General features: G+C 46.4%; 1 protein-coding gene across 1 annotated transcript in view; it reads left to right on the top strand.

Moving 5' to 3' along the window:
- Positions 1–16,155: 16,155 nt before the first annotated feature.
- The window catches only part of FNTB (farnesyltransferase, CAAX box, subunit beta), a 113,731-nt gene continuing 103,011 nt past the window's right edge, over positions 16,156–26,875 (top strand). Inside the window, exons 1-2 of the mRNA XM_069208902.1 lie at positions 16,156–16,354; positions 23,469–23,629. Of these exons, the coding sequence (XP_069065003.1) occupies positions 16,204–16,354; positions 23,469–23,629 (312 nt within the window). The 5' untranslated portion in view covers positions 16,156–16,203. The remainder of the gene's footprint in view (positions 16,355–23,468; positions 23,630–26,875) is intronic.

The following is a 26,875-nucleotide window of genomic DNA, read 5'->3' as shown; positions in this document are numbered from 1 at the left end:
GGTGTGTGCGTGAGTGCTTGTGGGATGAAGTGTGGTGCCTGTGTTTGCCAATGCCACTCTTGGGTGTTGTCTTGTGTGCATACTCATCTGTATGTGTGCCTGGGATGGGTTGGGGTTGAGGAGAATGGGACTGGGAAGTGGTAGTTGGAGGGGGGACGGTAGAAACAGGGACAATGGCTGCCATCAGAGAGGAGGCCAGAGCCTGAATCGATCTCTGTTGGGCCGCCAATCCACTGTGAATGCCCTCCAGGAATGCACTGCATTGCTGCATCTGGGATGCCAGCCCCTGGATGGATTTCAAAATGGTTGACTGCCCTACTAAGATGGATCTCAGGAGGTCAATAGCCTCCTCACTCAGGGCAGCAGGGCTCACTGGGGCAGGGACTGAGGTGCCTGGGGTGAAGGAGATGCCCACCCTCCTGGGTAAGCAGGCACAGGAAACTCGCTGAGGGGCTGCTGGGAGGGCGGTGCTGGTTCAGGGGTGGTGGATGTACCTGCAGCTGTGGTGGTCACAGAGGTGTCCGCCACCACCAGGGAGCTCCCATCGGAGGAAGTATCTAAGTCTGTGTTGTCTCCTCCAGTCTCCACCATGGTGCTCCCTTCGCCCTCCATCCCACTGGTTCCCTCGGCGTCGGTGGACTCTGCCTCCTGGGTCATGTGGGATGCAGCTCCCTCTGTCGCTGGTGCCCCTGCTCCTCCGTCAGATGATGCTAATGCACACAAGGTCAAGATGACAAAACAAGAAAGGGAGGAGAGAGAGACAAAGGATACACTGGGTCAATGACTGCACCAAACACCACAGTTGGCATACACATCACTGTCACACACAGGGAAGAGGCTTAAGCACTATGCATTGCACTACCAGGGATATGGCTAGTCACTAAGGCAAGATGAGGACCACACCCAGCCAACTGCAGCACTACTGGGACCCACAATGCCCTGGCTGAAATGGACTGCTAACAAGCTAGGTCACCTGTATTTGCCATACATCCATTACCCTTCAGATGACCCACGCTTCAGTGTCTGGCCTGGCCTTAGGGTCACCCACTAACACACATCCACCACCTGGATACCACCGACCAGCCAATATATGTATTGATACCCACTGTACTCATCCCCTTGTGGCTGCTGTGAAGCCCTCAAGTGCCCATCCAGCTCAGGGTAGGCCACAGCCAGTATGCGGGCCATCAGAGGGGTCAGGGTCTGACAGGCACCCCTTCCTCGTTGGGAGGCCAACGCCAGCTGGTCCTCCGTGGTTTTCCATGCCCAGCGTCTCAGGTCCTCCCACCGTTTCCAACAGTTAGTGCTCCGCCTGCCATAGACCCCCAGGGTCTGCACGTCATTGGCGATGGCACGCCATAATCCCTTCTTTTGATGGGCGCTGACCTGCAGAGGCAATACAGACAGGGGAACCCCATTAAACAAACAGTCCAGCCTGTCACACAACTGGCCCACCATACCGTTTCCATCACCATTGGCAAACACATAGGCCAGCGCACAACATGTACACCGCCAACAGATAATCCCTCCACCACCCCACCCACCCTTACATGATGCTTGCACACACATCTCCATGCATCCTTGCCACATGCATTGTGGCCAAAGTGCACTCACCTGTTGGTCTGGAAGCCCATACAGCTGTCTGTACTGGGGTAGGACCCCATCCACCAGTCGCTCCAACTCATTCGAAGAGAAGGCAGGGGCCCTTTCCCTAGTCACATGGGCCATGGTAGGTTCCAGACACAGGTCACAGCAGCACACGCAGTGTAGGTCTTCGCCTGTTGAAAGTCAGGAAACAAGTGAGGATTGAGACAGAAAATGGCGGTCACGTCTGCGGCGGTGTACACTGTCACCGCTGGCGTAGATTCCCATTGGCCACTGTACTCTATAGAGCCCCCTATTATCCAATGAGGAATTGCACGGAGGTGGAGGTGAGGTAACTCCGCCTTCCGCCACGACGCCCAACGTCGGCGGAGTTACCTCACTTCCACCTGTCTCTACATACAGGACAGGCGGTCGCCATTTCAGGGGGTGGGGGACAGGCATACCAACTATTGCTGCGTCACAGATTAGATTGGCACATACTTTGCGATTAACATTGTCCTAATACATAAGTGCACCATGTGGACTGCTGTTGTGGTTTTGTTGTTCAAATTGTGACAGCCTACTCACTCTTGTGTCCCTTAGATACCTACCGCTCTGGTTGAATAAGAGGAGGAGATATACCCCGTGTACAGACCCCTGGAGGACTTAGCTACACTGGAGGACAGGCACATTATGCTCACCTATAGACTGGACAGAGCCACAATCACAGAGCTGTGTGCACAGTTGGAGCCCGACCTGATCCCAACTATCCATTATCCAACTGGGAGCCCCCCTCTTGTGCAGGTGCTATCAGTGTTCCATTTCCTGGTGACAGGTTCTTTCCAAGTGACAATGGGCTTGGCAGCAGGAATGTCGCAGCCAATCTTCTCAGTCGTGCTGGCAAGAGTGTTGTCTGCCCTGGTAAAATACATGTGCAGCTACATTGCTTTCCCCAGGTGGAAGATTTGGCCACTGTGAAGGCCAGATTCTATGCACTGGGACATAGCCCCAATATTACTCGGGTGATTGACGGGACACATATTGCGTTTGTCCCCCCCGCCAGAATGAATAGGTGTACAGAAATCGTAGGAGATTCCACTCCATGAATGTGCAGATGGTGTCTCTGGCGGACCACGTCAATGCTAAGTATCCTGGATCGGTGCATGATGCCTTTATCCTGAGGAATAGCAGCATCCCAAATGTGATGTCCCAACTACAGAGGCACATGGTGTGGCTAACAGGTGAGCCTTGGCCCAACCCAGTGTATGTTAGTGCATGCCTTTGGTGTTCACCTCATAAGATTGTGTGTAGCTAAATGTTGTTCCTCAATACCTGCAGGTGACTCTGGCTATCCAAACCTACCGTGGTTGCTGACCCCTGTGAGGAATGCCAGGACAAGGGCTGAAGAACGTTATAATGAGGCACATGGGTGAACCAGACGGATCATCGAAAGAACCTTCCGCCTCCTGAAGGCCAGGTTCAGGTGCCTCCATCTGACAGGTGGATCCCTGTGCTACTCACCGAGAAGGTCTGCCAGATAGTTGTGGCATGCTGCATGCTGCACAACCTGGCTCTGGGGCATCATGTACCTTTTCTGCAGGAGGAGGAGACAGGAGATGCCCCTATGGCTGCAGTAGACCCTGATGACAGTGAGGATGAAGAGGCTGAAGATGAGGATGAGGACAACCCAATCTCATTTATTCGTCAGTACTTCCAATGACACACAGGTGAGACAGTGCAACTTCACAATTCTATGACAATGGCTTAGGCTGTGGCATGATGGCATTAACTACCTTTAACCTCTACTTACTGTCACTTATGGTTTATCATTCTACAGATGTTGGTGCTATGACAGCTGTGTACTGATGTGCTGACTACAGCCAACTACAGGCCATTATTTCTATGCTCTCACAATGTACAGTTCATTTGCAATGGATGTAACTGTTTCCATAAATACACTTTTTCAACACATGACATACAAGTAGTCGAGCCGTGTTCAAGGGTGTTTATTTTAGTGCTAACAAATTGAGGGAAAAGCGCAATGGAATGGGGTGATGATGGAGGAAAGTCCAGGGTATTTTCCCAGTCTGTTTGTAGCACAGGTACAGTGTCCAAGTGGCCTTAGGAAGGGGAGCAACAGCAGTTCAAGGTGGACAAGGTGACTGTGTGGGACACAAGGGGGATAATCAGGAGAGTCTCATTTCCTGGCGGTGGTCTTGGCAAGTGTCTCTGGCTTCTGTCTGGGTCGCAGGGAACGTTTGCGGGGTGGTTCACCTTCTGCAGGGGGAGGGATGCTGGTGGCATGTGGGTCCTGTGGCGGGGCCTCCTGCCCACTAGCGGCAGTGGAAGTGGAGGGCTGGTCAATGGACTGGCTAGTGGCAGGGGCCCGCTGGTGTGCTGTTGCCTCCCTCATGATGTTGGACATGTCTACCAGCACCCCTGCTATGGAGATCAGGGTGGTGTTAATGGCCTGCAAGTCCTCCCTGATCCCCTGATACTGTCCCTCCTGCAGCCGCCTGTTCTCCTGCACGTTGTCAAGGATCTGGCCATCGTGTCCTGGAAATGTTGGTAGGCTCCCAGGATCTGGGAGGGTGCCTCCTGGAGGGTCAGTTCCCTGGTCCTGTCCTCCCCCTGGCGCACAGCAGTCCTCCCAGTGTCCCTGTTGGCATGTGCCTCTGTCCCCTGAACGGTGTACCCACTGCCACTGACCCCAGGTCCCTGATTGTCTTGGGGGCGAGGTGTGGCTTGGGGTCCCTGTACAGGTGGGCACACTGCTGATTGATGTGTCCTGGAGACAGAGGTGTGGGTATGCTGGGTGGGTGCTGTGGTGTTGCATGGGTGAGACTCTGTGGTGATCTGTGAGTGGGCTTGGGTAACTGGCTGTCCAGTGGTCCCTGAAGGGGCAGGTAGGTAATCTAGATCCAGAAGTCCATAGTTACTGTCATCACTAGGGGCATCTTCTATTGGGGAACTGGATAGCCGTGGCACCTCCCCTCCACTGACATTGGCTGGGTACCTGTGGGGATGTAAGTGATGTATTATGCTTCATGTGTATGACATTTGTACATCCCTGGCTTACTCTCTATCGTAAGTGTTGCCCTGCCACATTTTGCTTGTGTATGGTGATGTATTGTGGGAATCTTAGTTTCCCTGTGCTGTGCATGTTTTAGTGATGGTTCGCCATACAGGGCTGGGAGGGGTGTCCATGCATTAGTATAGCATGCAGGGCTTGGCATTGGGGTTAGTCATATGTGTAGGTGCAGTGTGTGGGATGGAGTGGAGTGATGGGAGTGAGGGTGAGGGTGTGAGATGGCATGCAGGTATGGGGGGTGATAAGTAGTAACTATTGACTTACCAGTGTCCAGTCCTCCAGGGAGTCCCTCAGGATGCAGTATTACGAGTACTTGCTCCTCCCATGCTGTGAGCTGTGCGGGAGAAGATGGGGGTCCACCGCCAGTCCTCTGTATGGTGAGCTGGTGCCTTGCTGCAATGGAACGTACCTTCCCCCGTAGGTCGTTCCACCTCTTCCTGATGTTGTCCCTTGTTCTTGGGTGCTGTCCCACGACGTTCACTCTGTCCATGATTTTCCGTCATAGCTCCATCTTCCTTGCAATCAATATCTGCTGTACCTGTGCTCCAAACAGCTGTAGCTCTACCCTAACAATTTCCTCTACCATGACCATTAACTCTTCCTCAGTGAAACGGGGGTGCCTTTGTGGTGCCATGGGAGTTGTGTGGTGTGTGTTGGTGAGAGTACGTTAAGTAATCTGGTGGGGTGTGTAATGTGGGGTGCGTGAGGGATGTATGGGTGTAATTGGTGTGTGTCTAGTTATTGCAGTCGTCTTGGTGTCAGTCTGGTGGCTATGATTTGTATTAGTAAAGGGCTGTGGGTAATGTGGGTGTGTGTTTTATAGTGGTGTGGGAGTGTGGGTGTGGTGTGTGTATGGGTGTCAGGTGTGTGTTTTTGGTATTGGCCAATGTGGTGTCGTTTGTATGTGGGTGTACATTCTGGGAGCAGCAGTATGTACCGCCAATGGTTTACCGCCGTTGAATGTCCACTGTGGTCGATTCGTGAGTCATAATGTGGTGGACGTTGTTTTGTTGGTGCAACGGTATGGGTTTGGGGACCGCCACTTTATCACTGACCTTTGGTCTGGCGGATTTCTGTATGTGACTGTATTCTGTCGTATTGGTGTGTGTGTGTCATAATATGGTGAACGGATATTTGCCACTGCGCCGGCATGTCGGCTGCCGTCAGCATGGCGGTAGGCGGCATTTACCGCCAATGTCATAATGAGGGCCATTGTTTGCAATATTCACAAATTTTCACTGAAAGTCCACTATCTCCAGACACTCAAGCCCAATTAGCGTGTCAAACCCCCACTATGTACAACCTTCGCCCTGACCAGAGCTCTTCGCGGACAGCCCGTTCCCTCCAAGCACCCAAGTCCTACTATGTGGCCAAGCTCCTACCATGCACAGCCATCACCCTAAGTGCAGCCTTTCATGTAACCCAACTACCTACAGACTCTCAAACCCTGTTAGGTGTTTAAGACTACACTACACACAGCCTTTGTCCTATGGACTGCTCTCCACAGAAATCCCACACTACTACACCTGCAGGTTACACTTAGTAGCAGTACAGAAGCTGTTGAAAATTTGCTCTTGATGTAGCTCACTAAATACCTTTCAGTGTCAGAAGCAAATAAAAACTATCATACTCACTGGAGAATAATGTTGGAGATGCAAGTTATAGTTCCCTCAGCAAACTATAACTGGTGAATTTCAGTGTTTTTGTAGATTATAATTGTATTTCAACTGACATTTTCACCTAACTATAACCACACTTTAACCTTTGTTAAAGAGTTGAGGTGGAGCACAGGATCTGACAAGACGTACCCTGAGTAGCCCTTCGGTGTTTACAGGGAGACTGCTCCACATCTTAAAGATAAAGACTCGGCCAAGTTTGGCTCTAAATTGATTGCATTAAGTGCACGGGAGTAACAAGAGACTGCAGACTGGGTCAGAGGGAATTCAACTCCTATTGGCCACTGGCCCTGAAAGGGGATACCAAGAGACTATAATCCTGTGGTTAAAAGACTGAAAGATGTGGTGTGATATCACTAGAAGACAACCTGATGTAAAGAATAATAGAATTAGACACCACTAGAACTGAAGAATATATTTTTATTAAGTGGGTAACAACAGTTTGTATTTAAAAAGTCCAAAGCACTTAGACCAAGCCTGTACTGAGCATTTCCCCGGGAGGCTGGATGGGTGGGGGCTGTTTTTGTTGCTGGGGGGCGGTTTTGTAGCAGTGCAGCAGTTTTAAAAGCACTGTAGAGTTCCTTGTGTATCCAACAGTTTGAAGGCAACAATACAAGTGCCAGGATAACTCTGGTGATTTTTGTGCTAGAGAGAGATTGGAATTTTGTCTAATCGCAGTTTTGACTCATCTAAGGTTGCACAGCGGGTTAATATGCCTGCTGCAAAGAACGTGTACTATGCAGATCATTGAACAATATTTTATGTGCAATGCTCAGTGGGATACTGCTTCTGTCATTGAGATAATTTTTTTACTGTGCAGTTCATAAATTACAATCATAATCTAGCACGGTGAGCTATGAAAGGCTATCAAGAGCTGTATGCCAACTGCGTGGTACAGATTAGAATGTTATGTTTTCTCCAGTCTTTGATTGTCCTCATTTTGATTAAAAAAGGGTTGTTTCGGTCGAAAAATAATAATAATAAAGTCAACGCTGACCACTGTGTTACGTTCTGAATCCTTATTTTATGCTACCAGTATGGATGACGTAAATCCTATACCTTGAGGTCCTCTTTGTCTTATGATACATTTTCTGTACACAGATTTACACACATATCATTCATTGTCTCTATATGTGTGTGTGATGCAAAGTGCTCCAACACCCTATGCTAGTAGGAAATGCGCTGTAAAACTAATGAAATACATGTGAGAGAGGGGCTATAGAGAGATGAGGGGCACCGTTAGAGGGTCATGGTGAGTGAATCAATGATAACCCAAATAGAGATTGCTGTATCCTGGTGCAATAGGTCATCATTTACTATGCTGTCAAAACAAATACAATTGAATATATAATGTAAATGTAGAATGTGCAATTTTGGCATTTTTTCCCTAATCTTCTTGGCGGGAGAACCTCCAACCCCCATTGTAGTGGTCAGGGTCGCTTGCGAAGCACCCTATAGGGGCTGGTCTGACAACTTTTGCCAGGCTGCTTTGGGTTACCATTCTAGTCCTGACTTGGGCAGGAAGACTACTTGGAATTTAATGTTAATTCTACAAAAAAGAGGGGGTAGGACTAGCTGGCACACTCAAGGCTGTTTTCAGAGTGTATCCAAAAGTTCTTAGTGTCATTTTTAAAGTGGTAATGCTTTGGTGTTCTTAGCTTTAATTATAGCTACCTGCAGCCATAAACGTAACCCTTATAGCTGCAAGCCATCCCTCTCAGTACGTCCACGTCTTTCCCACAAGGCAGGCACCTCAGAGAGCAGAGGATGAATGGGTTTCCCTGCAGCTGCTTTAATTTTTCCCTGTGCATATAATCCTCTTTACTCTCAGCATCACAAGAGGACACCCCTTCTTATCTTCAGCCCATAGAAGGTTATAGCCAGTATTAGCTGTGTTCAGGAACAATTGTTTTATAATTTTAAAAATATGTAAAGGACCTGTTTCTGTAAAATCAAAAACAAAAAACTTGAGAATGTCGACTCCAAAAGGTCCTGCCCATTTCGACTTCAGTGACACACAAAGGATGACATTAACAGGACCAAGATGAGTGCAAAAACATTCTTTTTGGAAGCATATCACCCAGGATTGTGTGTACAGGTTCCAACGTCAGAAGACTTATGAGAGATGTATTTACACATTTCTAAGAGAGAGAAGAGACAAAAAATGAGTATGCAGTCAGTGGCTGTGTAAATAGTGAATCGTTTTCTATTTGCTTGGTCTCCAGGCCTCTGATATATGTGGCCACACTCCAACAACCAGGGCAGATTCTTGGCTTTTAAGCCTAGCTTCTCTTCCCACTCACCAATTGCATTTAGGACCTTGTACATGTATGTTTTGTTGTTAATTTGATATTTTACAATTGCGCTAAGCCTTATCTACATAGTTAATATACCAAAGTTCTAAAGCGTTATGGTTATTGTAGCTTTATATGTGACAATTTATGTCCTTTCGGTTTGTTTCATCGCAGCTCCTCATATGTATTTCGCTTTATTAGAAGCTCTCAAGAGTGTAGTGTGCCTTTTCTAAAGCACTTATATTTTGACAACAAAGGGCCTGATTGAGAGTTACTCTGTCACAACAGTGATGAATATCCTGTCCGCCAAAATATAAATCCCATTATCCATTTTGACGGAGTAACTTGTGTCTTGGTACTACATCAGAAAAAGCTATATCTGCCAGGAAACGTCTCCACCTGTAGGTTGACATCAGCCCATTAGGAGGTCACAACTGAATTCCAAAATCCATACTGTGGACGGAGTCCACCAGCGCAACAGTAATTTCAAATGCATTTCACGTCCTTAATATACCTTCTTCTCTTTCTGGTTTACATTTGCATTGTGGTTCATGGAAAACTACATATTTTGCTACTGACATGCTGCTGCAAGGGTACAACCAGTCCTTGGCTTACTTTCGCATATGCTGAAGTCCCTGTGTGTGTTGATAATTGAAGTTGTTCATACATGCTCTCGCGTTTGTAGCCAACAACCAGATAAATATTAGAGGAACCTAACTTTTTTTCTTGGCAACTCTCTAAATAGCCACCTGAAAAGATCAAACTAAATAGAAAATATACATAACAAGCATTGGCAATCCCAATCGGCCTGGTTGCTAACTGAAAGTGCTTCTACAGTGATAAGTCTAAGTACTCAAGACCGATCGAATATGCACTGTGTCACTCATCTTTGCACTACTGCATCCATTCATCTGCTCAGTAACTCATTCTTACATTCATTCACTCATTAATTGACAATAAAACACACACAAGCTCAACAAGCATAGACAAGACAAATTAAAAGGAGAAAAGTAGAAAAATGAAAATGTTACCACATGAACGTGGTGGACATGTGCTTGCAGTTAAGAATAATTAAAACTTCAAACATAGCATTGACAGCATTGAGCAACCATCATAGAATAATATTGTGAATAGTTATTAATTTCTGCACCAATCCAAAACGGCTTATATGTTGCTTCTAAATGTGGTGGTCATCCTGGGATGGTAAAACAATGATACATTACAATTGATCTCCTTCAATATGGTCACTTTATTTAGAATACGTGGCCATGCAGGATCCAATGCACTGCAGACAAAATGAGCAGTAAACTAGCACTTTCAAGGAAGCCACCAGGAGCTACAAAATAAATAAATACAAATTAAAAAAGAGAGAAGGAAAGGAAAAGATGGGACCTATAAAAGGAAAAATTGCAAAACTAAAGTGCTTGGCCCACAATTCCTGGCACCGCAGGAAACTCAATTTCAGGTGGATGATCACATGTGATCAGGCACAGTACTCTAATAGCTCTATAGAGACTATAGCTTAACTGGGCTACCTCTTTGCTCCCTTCTATATGCTGTCATGGGCGGAGGCAAAATGTGAATGACACTGAAATAAACCAATTGCTGAAGAGGACTGAGCCAAAGTCCCTCTATCTATGTATTTGTATGCATGTATTTTTATTATTTTTGTTTTATCAAGAGCCTAGAAAACAACTAAAGATGCCATGCCAGACATACACAGGGCTAAATGCTACGCACACAATTAAAAACATGTAGACAATTGCTGTTAGTAAAACAATCTATACAAATATTTCCATGAATCATAGCAGGGATCCTCAAATGCAATTCTTCTCCCCCTAAGGCGTGTCAAACAGGGTAACAAACACCAAAACCTTTATTTACTATATAATGTGTCTGACTCTATGTAACATAGTTCCTGTCTACAGTTTTAACACAGTGTAAAAACAATCCATCTTTAAATACCCATACTCTTTTTCATCTGCTTTTGCTATGAATATATATGACCTAATGCCTTTTTCACAGCTTTTTGCAATAAATAGACTAGCCATTCAACTTTTCCAATTAACCAATCAGGTCTATAGCATTCACCATTGGCCTTTCACCGTAACCAACAAAAGCATACTGTACAGAGCATAAGCTTTGCTACAAGGCCAACACTAAGCATGCATTGAAAAAATGAGAAATACATACAAAGCAGCATACAACCCCATCCTAAGTGAGCCTAACACGGATTCTCACTGAGAAAATCTGTCATGTCCTGATGGTAGAAATTTTGCACGTGAGATGCTTGTCAGAGAGAGTAATCAACACCAAACCCCCTTGCCTCCCACATGATCTGCGAGATTGTTTAAGTAACAAAATACCTGTGTGCTGTTTTACCAAGTTTAAAAACAAGCCACTCTAAAAGGTCAACTGGTTTAAACATATGTTTTTCAGAATTAAGATGTCGGATCTATCACCTTTATCGCAACTTTTAATAATAAACAGATTTGACCTATGGCATCCGACATTTTTCCGAATGAACCAATCAGGTCAATATACTTTGCCATTGGCTTGAAACTATATTAAACTCAGACCTATAGTATTGAGCATCAACGTTCTAATAAGGCTGTAATGAGGCACACACTTGTAAAATTACATTTGGCAAACATACATACAACCCTTTTTAAGAGGACCTAACAAAGATCATCATCATGCAAATCTCCCACTTCCAGAGTTCATCAGAAAGGGTAACCAACAACACCCTCTGGCTTGGTAATGTGTGAGATTCCATGTGACAAAATATACGTATACAGGATTTAACACCGCATAAGAAAAAGGAGGTGTTGGGTTTACCATCTGGGTCTCATAATAAATGCATCAGGCCTACTGCCTTTGATATAACTTTACAGAATAAACATATCAGACTTAGGACATTTAATTTATTTTCTTTCGCAATGAACCAGTCATGCCTAAAGCGTCTGCATTGCTTTGCTGCCATGACGAAAACTCTGTCCTACAGTATGGAGCTTAAGCTTTCCTACAAAGCAACCATGAAGCATACCATCATGAAGGTACAACTTTGTACAAAATGACCGTTGACAAAAAATACTACCCCTTCTAAACGGGTCTAAAAAAGGATTTTCACAGTGGCAATCATCTAACCTCATGATTAGTCAAAAGTGGAAGCACAAAATATTTTGCTTACTACAGTAACCTCTAAGATTCCATGTGACAAAATCCTTGTCTATGCAATATATCACTGTTGGGATGGAAAAGTCCTTATCATGGCAATGGATGTGGACCCCTGCCCTGGGTGTCTCAACTGTCTTATGGATTTCGGTTTTGTTAGAACTCGATGTGGCACACAAATCGCTAGCCTCATAGTGGTGAAAGGCGACTGCCTTTACCAGGACTTAATCAGCACAAGCACGGTGGTCGCAGCATACCTTGTGGTGATCAGTAGGAGTGACAGGTCCTTTTTACCTGTATCACTGGAGTGAGGACTACAGGCTCACTCATTTAAAGTTCCACTGCTGCTTAGCTCACTCTTGGACTATGTTGGTTTGGTGTGTAGTGTGCACAATGCATGTGTGGTGTACATGTGCTGGATGTATGTGTGCCTGTGAATGGTACAATACAGGGCTAATTTAGTATTGTGAAGTACATGTATGTTATATGTATGTGCTGGGTGTATTTGTGCATGTGAGTGGTACCATACAGGAATGATTTAGTTCTGTGCAGTGCATGTATGGTATGTGCATGCATTGAGTGTATGTGTCCTGTGATAGGAACTATACATGAAGGATGTAGAGCAGTGCATGTATCATGTATACATGTGCTGTGTGAATGTGTGCCTGTGAATGATACAGTACATGGCTGACTCTGGGCTCAATGTTGGAAGAACCAGGGCTGGATGGTGAAAATGAGAGCCAGGCTTCCCCGGTATACTTCAAAGGGTGCTCTTTGATTCAGAGAGAGGTCACAAGGAAGGGGTCGGGTCACATCTCAGGAATGAGATGGAGCTGATAAGAGAATCATAAAGAGTAGTGCTGAGCCCATGGGCTAACCTTTCACACATCACTGTGTTGACATCCAGGTGTGAACTTCTAGTCACTTGTATAGCCTGTGTTGTGAGGCTATCAGCTTTGGCGTCACTCCTCAGTGACAGATAGCTTTCCAGAGAAAGAGAAGGCAGAGAAGTGGACACTTCCAAAGGAAGCAGAACCGCAACATAAACTTCAAAGACTGAGGGCCTCATTTTGAGTTTGGTGGGCGGCGGAGGCCTCCCGCCAAACTATTTAGGACGGAAAACTGCCACTCCGGTTTTCCATCCGCTGGTCCTATTACAAGTTTCCCGCTGGGCCGGTGAACGGAAACAGCGTTTCCACCCGCTGACCCAGCGGGAAACAGGCCACTACATCGATGCTGGCTCGTAATCGAGTGGCGGCAATGTTGCGGTGCGTCAGGTGCAACAGCACCCGTCACGCTTTTCACTGCCTGTAATTCGGGCAGTGAAAAGCGCAACGGGGTTGTCCATGGGGGCCCCTGCACTGCCCATGCCAAGTGCATGGGCAGTGCAGGTGTAGTGCATTGGCAGTGCAGGGGCCCCTAATGGGCCCCCCCTGCATCCCATCTCCACCAGCCTTTGCACAGCAGTGGAACTGCCATGCAAAAGCCGGGTGAGAGGGGAGTCGTAATCCCCAGGGCGGCGCTGCTTGCAGCGATACACTGGCAGATTAAGACCATCGGCACCATCAGGCTGTCGACTGATGGGAACCTGTCGGTGCCGGCGGCCAGACCATGGCGGTTTTGCCAGGGTCACTATGTGGAGGCTGGACCGATGCTTTGGAGGTGGTCCGACCTCCAACGCAGCCCTGGCGGTCTCATGACCGCCAGGGACATAATCAGGGCCTCAGACTCCAAATCACATCACATTTGGTGTCTGGAAATGGACTATAAGAAGGGTAGTTTGAGACCCCAAAAACTGTCATCTTTCAAGCAGCCAGTGTGACAGTGCGAGGAGGGGAACTCTGAAACACATATGCCTGTTACCAGGACTGGGGCCCAAAGCCTGCCAGTCTTCCAGCTGGGTGAGGAGACCAGGGGAATCCAAGAGCACCTGCCTTTGGAGCCTGGAGCACCACCGCCTGCCGGCTTGCCACGACCAGTGTGCCCTGTGAGGAACAGGAGAGCACTGGAGGAGCAAGGACCAGTGTGGAATTCTGATAAGTGGATTCCCTTAGCCAGATGTGAAGAGACGGCTTCTGCACCGATTGGTTTGTTGCCCATGTGCAGGGAAAGTTGGCCAACCTCATGTGCCAGTGTGAAGTAAGCCATGATCATCGATGTGTCAAATGGGTCATCGGCCATGGGCAGTGAGGAGCCGGCAACGCCAGATGCCTGGAGGGGCCACCTTGAAGAGATTGCCTTATGAAGTGGTCCGTCGCCTGTGTGCAGTGGAAAGCCAGTGAACCTAAGAGATTGCCAAACTGAGATTGCCGTAAACCATAAATCCTCTATGCTCAGAGGAAACACCATGAGGAAATCTGCTGTGCCAATTGGGTATGAGCCTGTGCGCAGTGGAGAGATGGTGATCCCTTATGCCAGAGTGGGCCACTGGGACCAAGCAAGAAGTGTGACCTGGTCTGTACCGTCACCGGAGAAGAGAGGCCAACGTGGAGACCCCTATGGCCCTGCACCATGACCAGGGCCACTGGAATTATGAGATTGTGTGGCTGCAGTGATTTTTGTATCATTAAAGATTTGCCACATTATCCATCACCTGCCGCATAATCTGCAGTTTTCACAAAAAAATTGTTTCCAGCTCAAATGGTTCAAAAGTTACAAAAATGCAGCAACATGTGCTGCCACCCCATAAAAGGCCTTTTGCACAGCTGTACTGGTCACCTATCTCTTGCTGATTGTTATATTTGGGTGTTAAACTGGTACTAATGAAGTGCAATCAATGTCCATACAGTGTTACTAAGTTTTAAAATGCTGGAATAATGAAGTACTACTATTACAAAATGTGCCGCATTATGCTGCATTATTTCCCATTCCTGGCCGCATAATGTACTCAAGCCTGCCACATAGGTTGGCCCTCTGCTGCTGCATAATTCCAGTGGCCTTAACCATGACTGAGGACAAGCATTGGGACCTTTGCGGTACTAAAAAATTAGACCTCCTTCCTTTGTCATAACCCTTCATAATAAAAAATATCAGGCCAAAGGCATCAGATGTAACTTTTTTCAATGAACCAATTAGGCCAATAGCCTTTGCACTGACTTATCAAAATGACCAATATAGGGCCACTATATTGAACACAACCTTTCCCAAAAGGGCAACAGGCACACAATAGGCAATAAATATGTACATAATGGGAGCTGTCAAATAATATAAAAGTCCTCCTAAGAGGGTCAAATAAGAATTATAATAATATTGCAAATCTTCTACTAACGATATTTCTCAGAGGGGATAACCAACACCAAAACCCTTGGTTACTAAAAAAATCTGTGAGATTCTGTGTCATAAAATATCTGCCTATAGTTTGTAACACAATTCACCCTTAGAGGCCTGTTGTCTTTAACTTGTGTTTTTTACTTTAAATATGAAAGATCTATTGCTTTTGTTGTTAACATTTCATTAATAAACAGATCAGACATATGACAAGTTTTCCAGATTAACCATTGAAGCCTATATCCTTTATCAGTGGGTTGTCGACAAAGCCAACTGAGGACTACTGTGTTGGACATATGTTTTTGTACAATGTTACCATTGGTATACACTCATAAAATTACAAATATATTCAAAATTATTCTGACTGTATAAATCCTCTAGCCCCAAGGGTTTATGAGACAGGTAAGCAAAACCAAACTCCTTGCCAACTACGGTAATCTGTAGGAGTCCTTACATTAAAATACCTGTGTACAGGCTTTATCACAGTGTAATGACAATTCACCCTTACAGTCCTATTGATTTGAATGCTTTCACTATAAATAAATCAGGCCTACTGCTTTTGTAGTAAATGTTCATAATACCAGATCAGATTGATGGCATTGTCAAAAGGCATAATTGGCTTGCCACTACAACCAATTTAAGCCCACTGTTTTGACACAGGTTTTCCAACAAGGCATAAAGTGTAATACAACCATTATTTTTCAGTGGATGCACACAACTTCTTCCCAATCAAAAGAAGTGGTTAAGGACATCAACATGCAGGAGGATCCAAAATCCATTCTCTTGTAGTGCTTCTTAAAGCTCCATTTCTGTTGATCACATAAGGTATTTGACAACTTTGCTGTTAAGCCGGATGTAGCCGGGAGTTGGAATTCCCGGCTACATCACGGGTTACATCAGGAACGGAGTCCCGGTTTTCTGACCCGTACAAGAAGGACCTTAACGACATCGGGAATCCGGGTGGGTGGATTCCCGATTCCTTGGCGGAACACCACGGTGACGAGGACGCGATCACCATCACTGGGAATCCGGATATCCGGGTTCCCGAGGTGGTGAAAAGAGACAACGGACTACACGCACTGGGTGCGTTAGGAGAAGAGGACGCCAGAGAAGACTGATGCGCGGAGAGAGGAAGGAAACCGGAGCCATCAAGATGACCACCGGACGAGGAACCAAAGGACTCCAGTGTCGAGGACACGGCAACGAGGAAAGAAGATCCAGCAGAGCGCGAACTCCGCCACGTCCCCGGAGGGACGTGGCTCAACCCAGTACGGTCCTATATAAAGGACAGCCTCCGCTTGAAGTGGGGAAGGGAGGGGGCTGCGGGAGGAGAGATCAGGGGAGGGAAGGGAGGCGAAGAGAAGAGGGAAGGGAGGCGAAGAGAAGAGGGGAGGGGGACAGGAAGGAAAGAGGGAAGGGGTTTGAGAAGGGCACCGGAGGAATCACCAAGAACACCATAACAAACAAAGCATAGTAATTATAAGGATCACTCACAGAGGTGACTTCCCTTGATTTCCGACCTGTAGGTCACCACGATATTCTGGGGAGCGGTATCTCTCTCTCTCTCTCTCTCACTCTCTCTTTCTCTCTCTCTCTCTCTCTCTCTCTCTCTCTCCTCTGCACAACTTGCACAACAATATAAAACCTCAGACTCACCGATATTTACGTTCCTCTTATTTTTGCGGTCCACCTGGAAAACCCCTCGGAGCCTGCCATCGCCTGTCACGAGGAACCCTGAGGAAGAAGAGGACAACATAGAATCAATTACCAACAGGCCACAAACATTGGACATTGTCACAGTTAAACTAGATATAATAAAACCAAGTTTACGCACCCTCTCGATTGAGTATCATAGTCCTTATTATCGCCACGCCCACTGCCACACCGGACCTTAACAAACTTTGCCAAAGCCAAAAGGTCTGGTGTTGACCATCAGTCTTTTGGCAATTCTTTTGTCATAGTTTTTACAAAGCGTTATTGTTTGGGAAGATGATGGGCCCTCGTTAAATCTTTTTTTTCAAATCAGCCAAAGGCAGAAGTTTTTTTCTGGTACAACAGTACAACAGCTGAAGTGGGCTAATATTGCCCCTTAATGCAGCAGGTGAAAGAAACATGTGAGTGACACAGTCGTGGTCTAATGGATGAAGTCTGGCTGAAACCCCCTATAACTAATTTTGTTATACATACTCTTAGTAAAATCAAAAGGTCTTGGCTAACACAGACCTAAAAAAGCTATTGTCTGGCATAGGCTGCTAGTCTCCCCATTAAGAAAGAAGGGAAGAACGGAAGGAAGGAGGAGGCAAAAAGAAGAAAAGAGTCAAAAAAGAAAGAAAACAAGAAAGAAAGAAAGGAAAAAACAAAAACTAAGGAAAGAATGAAAGAAAGAGACAAAAAAGAAAGAAGGAAAGAACAAAAAAACAAAGGAATGAAAGAAGGAAAGAGACAAAAAAATGAAAAGAAAGAAGGAACAAGCCAAAAAAGAAAGGAAAGAGATCAAAGAGGGAAAGAAGATAACAGCAAAAAAAGAAAGAGTGAAAGGGCAAACAACAAAAGAAGGAAAGTTAGAAGGAAACAGAAAGAAGGAACAAATCAAAGAAAGGAAAGAAAGCAGACAAAAAGATCAAATCAAATCAAATCATAAGCATTTATAAAGGGCGCTACTCACCCGTGCGGGTCTCAAAGCGCTAGGGACAAAGGGGGTGGTTATCGCTGCTCGAACAGCCAGGTCTTTAGGAGTCTCCGGAAAGCGGAGTGGTCCTGGGTGGTCCTGAGGCTGGTGGGGAGGGAGTTCCAGGTCTTGGCCGCCAGGAAGGAGAAAGATCTCCCACCCGCCGTGGAGCGTCGGATGCGAGGGACGGCAGCGAGTGCGAGGCCAGAGGAGCAGAGGGGGCGGGTGGGGACGTAGAAGTTGAGGCGTCTGTTGAGGTATTCCGGTCCCTTGTCGTGGAGGGCTTTGTGTGCGTGGGTGAGAAGTCGGAAGGTGATCCTTTTGCTGACTGGGAGCCAATGCAGGTGTCTCAGGTGTGCGGAGATGTGGCTGCTGCGGGGTACGTCGAGGATGAGGCGGGCCGAGGCGTTTTGAATGCGTTGTAGGCGATTTTGGAGTTTGGCTGTGGTCCCGGCGTAGAGGGTGTTGCCGTAGTCCAGGCGGCTCGTGACGAGGGCGTGGGTCACGGTTTTTCTGGTGTCGGCAGGGATCCAGCGGAAGATCTTGCGGAGCATGCGGAGGGTGAGGAAGCAGGCGGAGGACACGGCGTTGACTTGCTTGGTCATGGTGAGAAGAGGGTCCAAGATGAAGCCGAGGTTGCGGGCGTGGTCTGCGGGGGTCGGTGCGGTGCCGAGGGCCGTGGACCACCAGGAGTCGTCCCAGGCGGACGGGGTGTTGCCGAGGATGAGGACTTCCGTTTTTTCAGAGTTCAGCTTTAGGCGGCTGAGCCTCATCCAATCTGCGACGTCCTTCATACCATCTTGTAGGTTGGTCTTGGCGCTGGCGGGGTCCTTGGTGAGGGAGAGTATAAGTTGGGTGTCGTCGGCGTAGGAGGTGATGAAGATGTTGTGCTTGCGTACGATGTTGGCGAGGGGGCTCATGTAGACATTGAAGAGTGTCGGGCTGAGTGATGAGCCTTGAGGTACGCCGCAGATGATCTCAGTGGGTTCTGAGCGAAACGGAGGGAGGTAGACTCTTTGGGAGCGGTTTGCGAGGAAGGAGGCGATCCAGTCCAGGGCCTGGTCTTGGATCCCGGTGGAGCGGAGGCGGGTGATTAGGGTGCGGTGACAGACGGTGTCAAAGGCAGCCGAGAGGTCGAGAAGAATGAGGGCGACTGTTTCACCGTTGTCCATCAGGGTTCTGATGTCGTCTGTGACTGAGATGAGGGCGGTTTCAGTGCTGTGGTTGGTTCGGAATCCGGTCTGTGATGGGTCGAGCAGGTTGTTGTCTTCCAGGAAGGTGGTCAGCTGTTTGTTGACGGTCTTCTCTATTACTTTGGCTGGGAAAGGCAGAAGGGAGATGGGGCGGAAGTTTTTCAGGTCGCTCGGGTGAGCCGTAGGTTTCTTTAGTAGGGCGTTGACTTCGGCGTGTTTCCAGCATTCGGGGAAGGTAGCAGAAGAAAAAGAAGAGTTGATGACGGTCTGGAGGTGCGGGGCGATGATGTCGTCGGCTTTGTTAAAGATGAAGTGCGGGCAGGGGTCCGAAGGGGCGCCGGAGTGGATAGAGTTCATGATGGATTTGGTTTCTTCCGTGCTGATATGGGTCCAGTTGTTGAGGGTGATGGTCGGGGATGTGGGTTCGGTGGTGTTTGGTTGGGTCTGGTGTCCGAAGAAAGAACAAAGGAAAATAAAGAAAGCAAAAAAGAAAGAAAGGAATGCAATAAAAAGGCAAAAGGGAATAAAGAAGGAAAGAATCAAAGAAAGGCAAAACAGAAAGAAAGAAAAAAGAGAAGAAGGCAAATAAGAAGAAAGAATAAAAGGAACGACAAAAAGAAAGACTCAAAAAACAACAAAAGAAGGAAAAAGGGACAAAAGAAGGCAAAAGAAAAAGTAAAAAAGGCAACAAAGAAAGAAGGAAACAAAGAAAGAAAACAGGAAAGCATAAAAAGTAAAGAAGGAAACAAAGAAAGAAACAAGATGGATTGAAAGAAGAAAAGAGGGTTCCCAGTATAAACCACTGGATACTAATATCCAAATTACACTCCACCTATATTCATGAGAAACTGTTACAGGTTTCCCACAAATTAAACACCCTAACAATTGGTTTTCTTCCTGGGCAAGGGTTGTTAAAGAATCATTGGTGAAACCGAGTCCAGAAACACACTATGGAATACTGTGAAAAAGCAGCAGTACACTTCAAAACTAATTTACAACAGCACTGGAAGAAGCCAGAACTGATAAAGCTGGAATGGGGCCTGTACTCACCTCAAACATGTCCTACCGTCACATCAGGCAACAATGGCACTAAAGAGAACTATGTTGTGTGTGGATGTGCACCTTGTCCAGAAAGAACAAAATGCAGTCACTCAAAGTGACGTTAACCAGGGGCTTAAGTAGCTGACCCAATGCCCTTTGCTGTAATGGCAAGAAGCAAAATGGGAATGACACAACGGCCTAATGGGTGAAGATAGGGGGCTGAAAGCCCCTGTAAGTAAGTATAATATACATATTAATTTAGTGAATTCAAAACATCTTGGCTAGCAGCAGACCTAAAAAATAGCAGGTTTGCTCATGCAACTTGTTTAAAAAAATGGATGATCACAGATGCTGGGAAGGTAAGCATGCTTTCTGTGGAAGTAGTATACAACTTTTGTTTAAAGAAAAGCGGTATTACTCAAGTGAACTAGGATCTCAGTGAAGTCACAGCGCAGTACTTCTGAAAGCTCTCTTTTTGATAACATGAGGTCTGGCAACAGTGTGCTGTCAAGTCAGATTAAAAAACATGAAATACAAAGAAGGCAACTGGCCAACCCAACTATAACACATCCAAGTATTCTTGGCTAAGAAGCTATGGTAGTCTGAGTCAACTGAGCATTTTGCCGACTTCCCTTTATGTTCTGCGATTTTAGGCATACACTTACTACAAATGGGGAAAGGTGTACTACAAGTTCCAGAAGTCACTGGCATTGGCTAAAAAGCTAAATCTGGCTCTGTGTATGTCACAAGTCACCACGTCCTTTATTGGCGTTGATAAAAGGCAATGGAAACAAATGCTATTTGTCAGGCGTCCCTGGGGGAACAAACATCTGCAAAACTTATCTCTCAATAGTGGCAACGACAAATAACTATCCTGTGTATGTGTGTTTTATAAATTATAAATCAGCATTCGATAGGGTGGACTGGGGAAGGTTCTGGAGGAAACTGGCTTTGTGGAACATTCTGTACGAGTTGTTAAGGGCCCTACAACTATTGCACACTGATATATGGGTCCAAGTGAAACTAGGGGATGGTTCATATTTGTCAAGGGCTATTAAGACAATGCAAGGTCTGAAGCAGGGCTGTGTGCTGGCCACAACTCTCGTTAATCTGTTTTTAGCCGACCTTCCATCGGCCTTAAATGCTGTTAACTGTCCTTCACCCAAAATGGAGAGTATTCAGCTTTCAAACCTCCTACATGTTGATTAATTAGTCCTTGTCAGTAGAACTAAGGTAGGCCTGCAGTGACTTCTAGAAAAAAACTTTGGCTTGTTTAGTGAGAAAGAGCTTTAAGTATCTTGAGGTTTTCTTCAATGCAAAAGGAATGTTTAGTGATCAACTGGAGGAGATAAGAAGGAAAGGTAACACCCTGGCTTTTGGCCTCAGGACCCTTTGTAACAAACTGAAATCTCCAACACTTACTAAAGTCTTGCAGATGGCTCAAGCAAAGGTTCTTCCAACATTGACCTACGGAAGCGAGGCCCTGAGGGTCAGGAAAAGTGTCATCCTGGACAAAATAATACTTAAAGTGTATAGGTCAATTTTTTAATTGCCAGCATATACATCACCGGCCAAAATTAGACTTGAATTTGATATAGCCAAACAATCTCTGACTTGGAAGGTGGCATTTGTGAACTGCTGCCACAGGCTAAAACGTGCTCTGGAGGGTTCTCTGGGACACCATCTCTAGACCGAAATGAAAGACAGGCCTTGTTCTCCTGCACTGGATTATTTACATCTGGCCTTAGTACCCTTTGTCTGTCTAGTGCCTGGGAGTTATCCCTTATCCGCTTAGAGTTTAAAAAACTAGCACTCAGGTGTTATCAATTCCAGAGGACAAAGCCAGCCTGCCTAAAAATAGCCATGGATGGATGGCGCTCTGTGGCTACCCCACGCTCAAACCACAGAATTATTCGCGGGAACTTTGCGGTAACCACGCTAAGGAACAGTTCCTGAAATACAGACTGGGGATACAATCTGTTTTAAAATACTCACCATCATGAAAGCGAAGGGAAGGGCAGGAGACCTGCCGGCTATGTGATCAAGGGAGGGAGGACATCCTCTATGTGCTATGTTTGTGTAGATCTGTTTTGGTGGAACAGTGCATGCTTTTGCACAGGAAATGAAAAGAAAGAGGAATAAAGGTCATGTAAGGAGGCAGTGATTGCTTGTTTTGAATCAACAGATCCCATAGTCAACTGCACAATGGTGAAGTTTCTCTAGAATTTCGGTAAAAAGGTGGCCAAGGATCATGAGGATGCAGTGGAAGAGGCATCAGGCTCAAGCATCTATCTTCTACTGCATAGTGGCCCTCTCACGTAGCAGCACTGAGGAACAATACACTGTAGAGCCAACTGGCATCTCAATCTTAAGACGGAGGGGGATACCCTGTCGGGGAGTATGAGGCATGCATATTGGGGAGGACACAAGCACTTTTGCTTATGCACTTTAGAGGGAGAACTACTAGAACGTGCCTTGAGTGCAATTTCAAAGCTGTTTGGAGCACTTGCACTTTAACCACGCACTGTTCTATGCATTTTAATCAGCTGCTGTCACAAGACGCGGGTGCTGTTCATATTCCTAGGACATTTCAGTAGGGTTGAGCTCCTAGGTTCCACATCCTCAGGGTAACAACATTTGGAGCTGGGGAACCCGCACTTTAGACCTAGGAAGTCCAGTTTGGCATTTTAATCATAAGGGAGTGGGGAACGGTCTAAGTCTTGTTTCCTTAAATTGCTTGTAAGTGAACTGCTAAACTGATGAGGCCAGTATGGAAAGCTTGATACTCTTTAGAGTCAGGCAAAGAATATCCTCGAGAGTTTTGAGGTCTCAGGGCACCTTTGTGCTCCATGGGCTGGAGTTGGTAGGAGTGCCTGTATTTTAGCTTCTCTTTTTACAATTACATGTTCTTAATTGATAATGGGTGAGACTCATAAATCGGCCCCCAGCCCACTGCTATTTGTACATTACATTTTGCTGTCTGTTACTTTAGTCTATTCAGGACAGCTTACAGAATAGGTTTTTGGAGACAGGGTTAACGTTCAGCTGGCTCTGTTCCCATCCACCTTATTTCAAATAAGCAGTCAGGCTTCACTGTACATATGTTTCTTTTGGACAAATATAGGGCTTTGGGATAGCTGGGCATTAAGAAGGATCTTTCCTCTCAACTTACTTAAAATACCCAGGGACAGTAGGTCTATATGACTTCCTTTGCTCAGTGAATTAATTATTTTAAATAGAATCACAGATTGAATATTTTGTAATGCATTTAAGGAAAATGGATCTGGTTGCAAGTGTTTTAGGTACTATATTGCGCTATATGGTACATTCGTATTGAAAGGGCCTTTGCTATCTGTCATTGGGCTCCTGTCACTTTTCTAGCCACGTTTCTTCGTTATGTGGGCGCGGCCTGTTTCGAGCCTTTTTTTTCCCCTAATTCGCGTTTTCCAGGCTAGCTGTTGTGCTTGTTTCTGCTTCTAGCCATTCTCAGCCTCCTGGAGCGGCAGGATTCCGAGCCCAGTCCCTTCGCCGCCGTCCAGGCCATGGCTGAGTACCCGGAGGAGCTGCGCAGCATGGCCCCCGAGCACCTGCTGGAGCGGCTGCGGGACGACGGGCGGGTAACGGTCACTTCCATCGAGCAGGTGAGCGCTTCAGGCAGAGTGGGGTAGGCAGCTGGATGGAGCTGGTGCCCGAGCTTTTGGGGGTGGGGCTCTGGGGCTTGTAGTTTTTTGGTTGCACTGGGAAGAGGAGTGAGTTGTAGGAAGGACTACAGCTCCCAGGATGCTCAGCTCCTGCATGAGCTACAACGCTCCCAACTGTCAGGGTGTTTGAATGGTAGCTTTTGAGGGGTACCCAGGCCCGGTACGCTGCAGGGGGCCAGAGCTGTGAGAGATGGGGTGGCCTCCGCATGGTATCGCTGCAGAGAGCTGAGGCGAAGCGTGGTCCAGGCCTAAGGGTCTTATGGCCTTCTGGTGCAGTGCTGTAGGGGCATGTGGGCACGAAGTAGGCAGCTTGGGTTCCGAGGGCGTGTCTGCGTTAGAAGCTGAAAGAATGTAGAACATTGTCTTCAAACTTTTTAATGCTGTGGCCACCCCCAACCCATCTCGTGGGGGGAAGAAATCACAGGGTTCCCCTCAGAATTGTACACAATTATTCTATTAAGTTGGCAATGTTATGTCTGGATGTACTTAAACAACGCAGTTATGTGGCCTTTTTAAAAATGCAATCAAATACATGATTCCCCCACATACTATCCTGATCAGCCAGGACTTACTAAAGTGTAAACATATCCACATGGTGATTATTAGAAATGGGGCTCGGGGTTTTGAAGAATATTTGGTGTTCCTTCCCTTTTTCACGCATATTCCCAGATAGGATATAAATATGTTAGTAATGGCTAATTACAGAGTGGCTTCATGACGCTCATTTTTCCCCTCTTAAAACAAAGCACTGTTATCTACATTATGCTTCTTTTAGCCACAGCGTGGTGCACCCCAACCCTCGGCATAATTTGAGGCCCCCCTAGGGGGGTCTGCTCCCTAGTATAAAGACACCCGATGCAGAGGTTGGCCCCTAAGGTTCAGTAGACAATGGTTTTCTTATAAACTGTAATCTGTCACAGATAAAACTGGTGGTACCTATGGCAATGGGGGAGATAATGTGTGTTTTGCTCTTTCTAACAGTATCAGCCACCCAGGTAATCTCACAATTTTCGTTTATTAATGCCTAGAGGTATATTCGATACTCTTGAATGTTTCTGTACAGCACGCAAACAGCGGTTTTTGGTTCCTCCAACTCCTTGTGTCACTTCAGAAAATAAAAAATCAGCACCTTGTGACCACGCAAGTCCAGGTCTTTACAGACACTGTGTCCAGTCCTGAACATTCACCTACAAATCTTTGGGTTCAGTGTTGGTAGTCTAAGTACATCAAATGAAGCAAAGCAATACTATGATACCCAGAATGTATTAGGCAATCACAGAAGACCAGGAATGGAAACAGTGGCCATGGTGACTTGGAGGGAGGTGGTCACCTAACCTTGTGAATAGAAATTGCGAGCCTCTGCGTGGATGCTATTAACAGTTAGGGGTGGAGTTCGGGCACAGGACGGGCAGGATTAAAAGGATCAAGGGGCATAGGACCACCCCAAGCAGCCATCCCGAGCTGATGATGCAATAACGATAGCCAACGCCACTGATGGCCGAGCTCTCGAAATAGATGTTGAGTTGTAGGGTAATGTAACCAGGTAACTCTGTTAGATTAGAACCTTGCTTGTTCTTTGATGCCATGTCTTGTGTATTGATGGAGCAGAAGTAATTGGTTTATTTAAATGTCTTGCTTGTACCAGACTTGAAGGACATTGAGACGGTGCACTGAAAAAATTGCAGTACAGAAAAAAGTAGATGCAGTGCAACAAAACATCTTTAAAGACAGGCATACACAAATAATATTACAACAAAAGTGGGAATATGATCAGACAAATAAATAATCATTGACATTGTATAATAGGGGGTTGTATGACAAGCAGAGAAATACAAAGCATAGCTATATCGGTATTAAATGAGTCAGGAGTGCTTCACTAGTAATGATGAGTGACCTTTCATGTGCACAGGGTTCTAAACTATTATCGGAATACGTTAGTCATTCATAGAAACATAATTTGCCAGAATTAAATAGCATCCGAGTGTCTAAAGGTTATATTTCTGTTGAGAGCAGTAATCCCAGATTGGAAATTCGAAGTTCCTTGTCTCCATCACATTGCCAGTATTAGCATAACTGATACTTGTGTTGGAAATTGCTTAGTTAAATAAACTAGACTAATACACTTGATTACCACGATTTAAAACCACACAGGTTTGAACATTTGGGTTCATGCGAGTGAATAAACGCACTGAAGAGTCTTTGCAGGGGGATATTTCAGTGTAAGAAGGGTCGACAAATAGCTCGGGCCTGATCTGGATTGCTGCAGGAAGAGGTGGCCCGGGTCTGTGGGTGCAGCAGACTGCTGGAACAGGGTAGGCAGGTGTGGCCCATCTCTAAAGATGCGCCGTGGGTGCAGCTGGGTCGTTGAAACCTGAGTTGTGCCATGGAAGGCATTCCTGGAGAGCCACATCCATTCAGTTTCAATGATGAGATTTAGAATGCTTCAGGAAGTTGATTGTCGGGGTTGATGCTGTTGAAGTGTGCTGAAGGTGGGATAGTGACATGCAGAGCTCTAAGGGCACAGCATCTGTGACTATGGACGAGGGAAGGTCCTAACCTGGGGGCGCAGTGGTACTTCGGAACATATTTGGAAGATGAGGACTAGTTCTGCAGGAACTGTAAAAGGCCAGGGAAATGCAACAGCAGACCAGTAGGAGGTATTATATGGGTTGTGCGAACATTGGAGGGGGTTCGCAGGAGGGAGTAGTTCAAGAGGGTAAAGTAAAATCTTTAGGTAAAGTAGTCCTCTTGCAGCAGTAGAGAGTGTGCCTGCACCCAACTCTGCAGGTGCCCAACTCCCCGGCGCACACAGCACGGGATTGGGTGCAGGGCCTGGCGAATACATAGCACAGCTGGGGTGGGTGGATGATTAAAAATGAAAAGGCGTCGTTTTGGGTCTCTGGCCCCAGGGTGGGTTCCTCTGAGCACCACCAGGCGAAGGGAGTCCGGGTATCCCTACCATGCCCCCCTGAGGAGTTTGCACTTTTTTGTTTTTTAGGATAGGTTACCGAGTCCCCAAGTCCTAAAATGGCGGCTGCAACATCATTGTTGTTGTTTTGGCACCCAATCACTTCTCATCTTTGGATCTGTCAGATCATGGATCCTCGGTGACATTAAATATGCATACATTTGTAACCTTAACTTCTCTAAAACTACTGAACTCATTTACACAGGATTTTGTTGTCT

This window comes from Pleurodeles waltl, chromosome 9 (genome assembly GCF_031143425.1).
Source record: "Pleurodeles waltl isolate 20211129_DDA chromosome 9, aPleWal1.hap1.20221129, whole genome shotgun sequence".
Taxonomy (NCBI): Eukaryota; Metazoa; Chordata; class Amphibia; order Caudata; family Salamandridae; genus Pleurodeles; species Pleurodeles waltl.
This window is presented reverse-complemented; position numbering and strand designations above follow the sequence as displayed.